Genomic DNA, 8,560 nt, shown 5'->3' on the forward strand with positions numbered 1-8,560 from the left:
TTCTATGATAGAACAACTAACCTGAAACACTTATTATGATAAATAATAACAATAATAAAATATAATAGCAACACTAATATCTGCATTCTGGTGAGCTTTTAATAACAGGCTCTATGACTCAGGACTTTCATACATTATGCCTTACTTGGGAGTGTGCTTCTTGTATTAAATGGAGAAAATATGTATGTAAATATAGATATAGTTTGGATAATTTGAAATTTTATGTACCAAAACCCATTTATCATGGTCAATTAACTCAAGAAAACTCAATACTGTTTAAAATGAGAAACCAACCACTTTTTAGACAACTAAAAGTATCAAAGCATGACTGACTTTAGAAAGGTGTCCTATTTTACTCTAAGTACTATGACATTTTGCAAAATTTCTCTAATTCTAATTTGAAATCCTCACCAAACCATGAAACTTCTTCAAATGTGGTTGTAACCTGTTACCTCCAAAGCATCCTTGAGGATATTTGCCACCACTCTTGCAACTCATTCTATTCCCTTCCCAACTACAGCAACACAATCTTTGAAACTTGGAAACATATACTTTCTCCTTTACAAATGCATCAGAGGAGATATAAACTCCCCTTCTCTTGGTTATGAGTAAGGGGTCAAGACACATGGGAGCAGAAAAGTTTCAAAACTAAGTGCTTGTGTAGATCTTTCCTTATCTGAAACCTGTATTCTTCCAACAGTACAAAGCCTTGTTCTAGGCATGAAAAGAACCAACATACTGGTCACATTTCCAATTTTCATATAGTAATCATCAGAGTCAGTGCTAAGGAAAAAAGAAAATTAGTTATATTATTTCTTTCTTATGTAGATACTTTGCACATTTATTTATATTTGCATTTTTATTTATTATTCTTACATGAATTGGGAAACTGGAACAATTAGGAAATAACAACAAGTAATAAAGCTACAGGGAAACTCCTCAACTCTTCTTAAACATACTCCCTCAAAAGAAGGTGTAAGATTAATTTAAACTCTTACATCCTGGGAAAAGGATTAACCTAGCATACCAAAACAAGAGGGAAATGAAATGATCTTGAACTTTTCTTAAAGAATTTATCTTCTTTAGGATTCTCAGAAGAACTCAGGATTCTGTGAAAGTCTGACTACAGAATGACAAGGAAGAAACATTACCTTGTGTGACTATGCTTTCAATACAGATGGCTACAGAACACCAAAGGTACATTTTAGAAGGGAGAGCTAGGTACCTTACTACCAAGTGACAAAAAAGAAACCAAATATTGGTTAGAGATGGGGGAAGTGAGAGCTGTGTAGCAACCAGGACATCCTGAGGCTTATTCAAGTTAGAAAGTGGCAGAATTGGCCAGGTGTGGTGGCTCACGCCTGTAATCCCAGAACTTTGGGAGGCCGAGGTGGGCAGATCCTGAGGTCAAGAGATCGAGACCATTCTGGCCAACATGGTGAAACCCCCTCTCTACTAAAAGTACAAAAATTAGCTGGGTGTGGTAGCACTCGCCTGTAGTCCCAGCTACTTGGGAGGCTGAGGCAGGAGAATTGCTTGAACCTGGGAGGCGGAGATTGCAGTCAGCCAAGATCATACCACTGTACTCCAGCCTGGGCAACAGAGCGAGACTCCATCTCAATAAAAAAAAAAAAAAAAGTGGCAGAATTTCAACAAAATAGTGAAGAAGAATATAAAATGAATCTGTAGTCGAAGGTAAGAGAAAATGAAAGGAGTTGGACATGAAAGGTCTCCATTTGGTTGTTGGTATCAGGAAATACTACTGAAAATGATGAAATTGTATCACTTCAATCCTGAGTGAAACACACATGAATTTTGGGAACAACTTTCTCCAGAGAGAATCACACCTTCAACCTAATAGGAAGGAAGTAGGAAGTAATTCTACCACTGAGTAAAAGTTGAACGCCTCAAAGTTTTGCTTTGCTTTTACTATGGGTTTTGGCTTGAGGATCTCAGCATAAAAGCAGTTTTCTATCTCTTTGACAGGCAAAAACTCAACTAAGAGGAACAATGACATACAGAGAGAACCATAAAACTAAACACAAAGGAAGGCTCTATCAATTTCAAGTGGCTACACGTTTTGCTGAGGCCCAACTCTGATTTTGCCTGGCCAGGTCTCAGGACCTCAGCATCACCTCCTGCCTCAGCCTGGTTGTTACCCTTTCTTCTGGGTGCCTTCTGCTTCTAGACCTTGAGAAGGTCTGACAGACACAGCTTAGGAAACTGCCAAAGCAGAGTGGTAGTTATGCTGAGGATGTCACTGCAGGAGAAGAGGGCCTGGGTTTCTGAGCCACTGAGAGCTCTCAGGACTCGATCTGACATTCCTGATGCATCACACTGGAACCCTCTTCCTGCAGACACTGTAATCTGTCCTGTAAGTAAAATAAATAAGTTCAAAGCCCTCAAAGACAGCAACCATGTGCAAAAAGGAAAAACGACATGACTCTCTGAGCCAAGCCTTTTTTTCTTTTTTTTTTTTTTTTTTGAGATGGAGTCTCGCTCTGTCACCCAGGCTGGAGTGCAGTGGTGCAGTCTTGGCTCACTGCAAGCTCTGCCTCCCGAGTTCAAGCAATTCTCCTACCTCAGCCTCCTGAGTAGCTGGTACTACAGGCGCCTGCCACCATGCCCGGCTAATTTTTTGTATTTTTAGTAGAGACAGAGCTTCACCATGTTAGCCAGGATGGTCTCAATCTCCTGACCTCGTGATCCACCCACCTCGGCCTCCCAAAGTGCTGGGATTACAGGCATGAGCCACCGTGCCAGGCCACCAATTCTTGTATGTTCTATCTGGGACCAATGATCGCAGTTTGTTTCTCAAGCTCCTTACCCCCAATTCTTCCTACTCCAGGTGAAGAGCTGTCACTATTTTTCCTATGGAAGAGTGACAATCCCAGGATTTTGCCACCCCTACTTCATGGAGAAGGTCAGGATTATCTTCCTGGGCACTGAGTAGAGTTGGCTTTTTGTCTACAGCCTCATCTTCTTCACTTTGTGGTGGTGTTGAAGGTGTTGGAGGAACAGGGGGGCACTTGGCCTCCATTTTCTCCTTCCTCCTTCTTTTTGTCCTTGTGGCCTTCTTATGATGCCTATACTTTTGGGGGAGTGGGTCTAGATTTCTCCTCTGGATTGGAAGCATGGTGGGATCTTGTGAAACCTCAGCCACATGACTCTCAGGTGTCCCCTCCAATGGCTTTTTTGATGATTTCACACTTCTTTTCAGAGGGTCATTTTCCCATTGATAAAATCTCTCTTCTGCATCTGGAGCTTCTGTTGATGCGCTCAAGTCATCGAGAACATGTCTTGGGATAGAGATTGGAGATTCCCTATCTCTGTCATTGGTGGATTTTTTGACCGACTATGGTGACCCCAGCCAACTTTGCAGGAACAAGGAGCTCACAAGGACCAAGAGTCAAATGCCAAAGGAAGTAGTAAGTACAGTGAATCTTTCAAGCAATGTATCCTTAGCTATCATAGATACAAAAGATGTACCGATCTCAGATTTCTCCTCTGGACTTACTAAAGGAGTTCAATTACCTCCAGAAATAGAGTCCTCAGGTTGTTCTTCTTGGCCTAAGAGATCTCACATTTCCTAAAAAGAGAAAGTCATTGAAGTACTTACTCCATGGACAATGGAGTTCCTTCTAGTCACACATAACTACAGTTCACAAAAACTCCACCAAACATCATAAATTCCTGGGTAGTAATATATTTAATGACTTATCAGAATGTGTATCAGAATTATCCAGGGTGTTTGTGAAAATACTCATGTATAAGCGGTACCCCAGACCTACTTGGAATCTTGAAAGCTGGATGTAAGGAATTTGCATTTTTTTTTCCTACTAATTCAGGTGATTTTTATGTATCCTAAAATTTGAAAACTACTGCTTTATAGGGACATTGAATCCAGTATTTTACAGGGCTATGAAGATGACTGTAAAAAAATACAAAATCTCACTTTCCCCTACAGATATTTCCCTAATCATGTCAGTCCATAAAGATATTTCTCCTCTGAAATCTTTTAAACATTATCACTTAATTTGGTATGTTATCCCTTATTACCTTCTGTTTTAATTTAAGTTTGAAACCTTGTAGTTATATCTTCTAACCAGATTATAAGTTTCTCAAAGAAGAAGTTTCTTCTAACCAGATTATGAGTTTCTCCCTCATAAGGGATGCTCTTAGACTTTGTGTTCCACTCTGGTATTAGGAGCTTAGTAAATTGAATGAATAAAAATATGAATAGGTTTATGTCCCAGTATAAAATGACTGACCTGAGATGACACTGCTCTGTAAGAAGAGTTCTAGAGTAACAATGTAAAGAGGACATGAGCCCTGGGAACAACCTAGTCCAACTCCCAAATTCTACAAATGGGAAAGGTGAGGCTCAAGTAATAGAGTGACTTGCCTAAAGATGAGGTTGGTAAACCTTTTCTGTAAAGGGCCAGGCAGTAAATATTGGAGGTTCTGTGGACCATATGGTATTATCAGAAGTATTCATCTCAGTATTATAGCAAGAAAGCATTCGTAAACAATGAGTAAACAAAAAGTCATAGCTGTGTGCCAATAAAACTTTATTTTCCCAAACAGATGGTGGTCAAGATTTGGCCTGCAGGCTATAGTTTGACAACCTCTGGCCTAAAGTCCTACAACTAGTTAGCCACAAAATTGAGATTAGAAGTCAAGTCACCTAACTCCCAGCAAGTTCTCTTTCTACAAAAGAGCAGAAGACTAGAATGAGAAAGAATTTTTCTTCAATGAAAAGAAGGGCTGTCAATGAAGAGGTCAAAATATGCCTGGGCAAATAATACTTCTATGCTCTCTGATGACCCTTAGTCATTTACACAATTAGTTAGCTAAATTCTGAAATTGGACAATTTTCAAACAAATTCATAGATTGGCCTTCAAAAGGATGAGGGAGGGGAGATAGGCTCCACATTTTCTATCACACTTGCCTAGAAAACCATGCTATTTAGTCTCTTTATAAGGAAGAGAAAAGCCTACAGATAGATAATGGAAAATACTTTCTTTGCTCATCTTTCAAAATTACTGTGACCTGTGAATATGGCTCCACATTGAAGAGTCCAGGGATCAAAGTTTCAAGTAACTATCAGAGAAACATGAAAACAGAGATATGATTCCTGGTTATCAAAGAAGCTAAAACTTTACTTCCTAAACCAAGATGCTCTTTAATAACGAAAGTCGTCAGAGTATTAAAGATTAAGTTGCCCAAAGTTCTGAGGGTATTTTTAAATTTGGGAATTTCTGAGAACTTTGAAGTCCGCTTTGAACTTTCTGTTCTATTTTTACTCCACCTCTAATGTGCTCCTCACCTCATGCCATTAATTTGCCTTCACATAATAAATGCTGAACAAATATTTGTTGACTTATAAATTGAAGGATTAGTGAATAAATGAACCAAATGCTTTGAGAAAGTTCCTTGACTTGTGGCTATAGAGAATAAAGCAGGCCTGGCAATTTCTGCCAGAGGATGATATTCAGTGCTTTTTTGTTACCCTTCGGTGAAGCTAACAGTGCCTTCACATCGCAAATATCAATGAAAGTTTTATGAATGAATTAATACATTTGATGTAGGCCACTTCAGTTATAATTACCTGCCACAAAACATGGTATCAAAAGACAGAATTTATTTACTAATATATTAACATGAAATTCTTTATATTAGTAATTGGGTTTAGTTTAACACTGTGAGGAAAGTTTGGTAAAATCTATGAGAGGGAAAAAGGCCCATGTAATATGAGAGAATGCTGGCCCACCTTCTCTCTGTTCCCTCTATCAAGAGCAACTATAAGAGCATCAACCACAGAAGCCCCCAAAGAGGTGGAGATAGGACTAAAAAGGGAGTCAACATGACAAATTCAAGCTTCAAAAAGTCAACCTGGCTTCTCCATCAGCTTAGCAATAGCCCTGAGTTAGGCCTGAATCATGCTTCAAGCGTACTTTTACAAGGTTCTACTCTGAGTCTGGCCTCTGTTCTCTGGAATCCACCCTCCATAAAAGAGCCAGAATGTATCTTTCTAAAAGAAATCTGATCATGTGACTCCTCTGACTAAAGCTCTGCTCCCTGCAGGTCCTTGATGATCTGATTCCATGCCATCTGTCCAACTTCAACTCCACCACTCACCCTCAGGTATCTTATGCTGCTGCAGAAACAGACTGCTTGCCATTTCCTGAGAGCACCATACTTCTTTAAACATTCATCCTTTTACCTGCCATGCCCTTGCCCCTCTTCACTACCTGGCCTACCTATATTATCATTTCTAAGAAAACTTAGCTGACTTCTTCAGGCAGAAAAATATTGATTTATATTCTTGCATAACATTCTGTCCCTAAAGATACCATTCGACTGAATTATAATAAGGTGTTTAAATATCTATCACTTTCATAAGGCCTGGAGTTCCCTGAGGGCAGGAACTCTCTAATTACTTGATCCCTAGCATCTCCATGGTGCTTGGCACCAGGAGGGCATTCAGTCAATGTTTGTGGACTTCAAAATGCAAATTTTTATAGACTGCCTCTCAGAACCTGGGCTCTAGGGATGAATTCTCCCCTTTATCTGGGCCTCTTTCTGAGGAGGACATAGCTGAACAGGTCTGGTTAGGTACTCAGAAAAGAGCTGCTCAGGTAGTGGCTAACACCACTCAGTCCAATTCTATCCTAGAAGCATTATTCTACCCACCTACCTATTAGAATCATACGAATAAGGGATGCTACCTAAGGAGGTCCTTTGGTCATTCAGACCCCTGGCTCCCCTGCAGGTCCACTTCCTTCCTGCCTTACCAGATTTCTCTGTATTCCTAGTAGACTCTCAGCATGCTATGGCCATCCCTACCTCCCTATGCTGGTCCATGTGGAGCCTCCTTGAAATCTCAATGATCCCTGGGTTTTCAGTTTTTAACCCAGAATCACCTATCTCATCCCCAGAGAACACACACCCATTGTTTGGTGTCCCTATCCTGAGGAACCTCTTCCCCAAGGACTAGATGTACTGACATGCAAGGATGCTATTCAAACCACATAGATCTTTTACCTGACAAGATGCAAAAGAGGTTTGTACCACATGAATCTCGCTGAGTCTGGAGCACATAATTTCCCTGGATTTCACACATTAGAAATAATTGAGTGTATAAAACATATGAATTCACATCACAATCTGAGTCCATTTGTCTCCCCAAACCTGTTACACTTCAACTTTCTTTGTGAATTTTTTTTCCCCCATTTTCACCTATTACCTTAGGCAAAGCTGAGAGGTTCAGAGCCCTTGGATGAATTTGCTGCTTAAGCAGACTCAAAGCCGACTTAGAAGTCTTAAACAACAAACTTTTGGCCACTGAAGTTTTTAATGGTCCTGAAGTAGAGACTAGAGGAAAAATTCACTAATCATTATTGACAATGAAGTGACTTTCCTTCTTTAATGGGAAATGAATGATTGGCATGAACCAACTTTGCTACTCAGTGACTCGTTAGAGAATTAAATAACTGAAGCATCAAACAACCATTTTCTTTGAAGATGACCTTTTTCATATTAAATGAAAAGCTGAAAAGCCAGTCTCAAAGGAAAAGAAAATGAATAATCTGTGAGGGCAACTATTCATTCCTGAGTAGACAGTTAAAAAAAAAAATACAGAGAGAGAGAGACACTAAAATATAATAGTAAACATCACAGACTGTTGCATTACAAATTAAGTGCCTCTTCCATTTTCAGGGTAACACTGAGAGTCTACCATGAATCACTGGAATAGGAGCTCTTCAAGATGGTTATCAAAAAACTTACACTCATCAGCATAATTTAAATAGTTGTTTTCTAATGTAGCAGACATCAGGATCACATGGAGGGCTTTTAAAACACATCATTGGGCTCCATCCCTAGTGTTTCTGATTCTGTAGGTCTTGATCCAATAGAATTTGCATTTCTTTTTGTTTGTTTGTTTTGATTTTTTCTTTTACTTTAAGTTCTGGGATACATGGGCAGAATGTGCAGGTTTGTTATATAAGTATACATGTGCCATGGTGGTTTGCTGCACCTATAAACCCATCATCTAGGTTTTAAGCCCTGCATGCATTAGGTATTTGCCCTAATGCTCTCCCACACCTTGCCCTCCACCCTCCGAGAGGCCTCGGTGTGTGATGTTCCCCTCCCTGTGTCCATGTGCTTTCGTTGTTCAACTCCCACTTATGAATGAGAACATGTGGTGTTCGGTTTTCTGTTCTTGTGTTAGTTTGCTGAGAATGATGACTTCCAACTTCATCCATGTCCCTGCAAAGGACATGATCACATTCTTTTTTTATGGCTGCATAGTATTCCATGGTTTATATGTGCCATATTTTATTTATCCAGTCCATCATTGATGGGCATTTGGGATGGTTCCAAGTCTTTGCTATTGCAAAGAGTGCTGCAATAAACACATGTGTACATGTGTCTTTATAGTAAAATGATTTATAATCCTTTGCGTATATACCTAGTAATGGGACTGCTAGGTCAAATGGTATTTCTGGTTCTAGATCCTTGAAGAATTGCCACACTGTCTTCCACAATGGTTGA

General features: G+C 39.6%; 1 protein-coding gene across 1 annotated transcript; it reads right to left on the reverse strand.

Annotated features, from left to right (window-relative positions):
* Nucleotides 1–1,799: 1,799 nt before the first annotated feature.
* On the reverse strand, nt 1,800–3,244 carry LOC104660646. The gene is made up of 2 exons (XM_030941805.1): nt 2,912–3,244; nt 1,800–2,372 (listed from the first exon to the last, which is right to left on the reverse strand). The coding sequence occupies exons 1-2, from the start codon at nt 3,134–3,136 to the stop codon at nt 2,304–2,306; spliced, it is 294 nt and encodes a 97-aa protein (XP_030797665.1). The 5' UTR covers nt 3,137–3,244; the 3' UTR covers nt 1,800–2,303.
* Between the last annotated feature and the right edge of the window lie 5,316 nt (nt 3,245–8,560).

The sequence above is a fragment of the Rhinopithecus roxellana genome, chromosome 1, assembly GCF_007565055.1.
Source record: "Rhinopithecus roxellana isolate Shanxi Qingling chromosome 1, ASM756505v1, whole genome shotgun sequence".
Classification (NCBI taxonomy): Eukaryota; Metazoa; Chordata; class Mammalia; order Primates; family Cercopithecidae; genus Rhinopithecus; species Rhinopithecus roxellana.

Bases quoted from the DNA above. Each gene is read 5' to 3' on its own strand.
- LOC104660646 (XM_030941805.1), bottom strand. From the start codon at position 3,136: ATGCTTCCAATCCAGAGGAGAAATCTAGACCCACTCCCCCAAAAGTAT. The intron at 2,373-2,911 runs GTAGGGGTGGCA...TTTTACTTACAG, and splicing joins ATCCTGACCTTCTCCATGAA to GACAGATTACAGTGTCTGCA.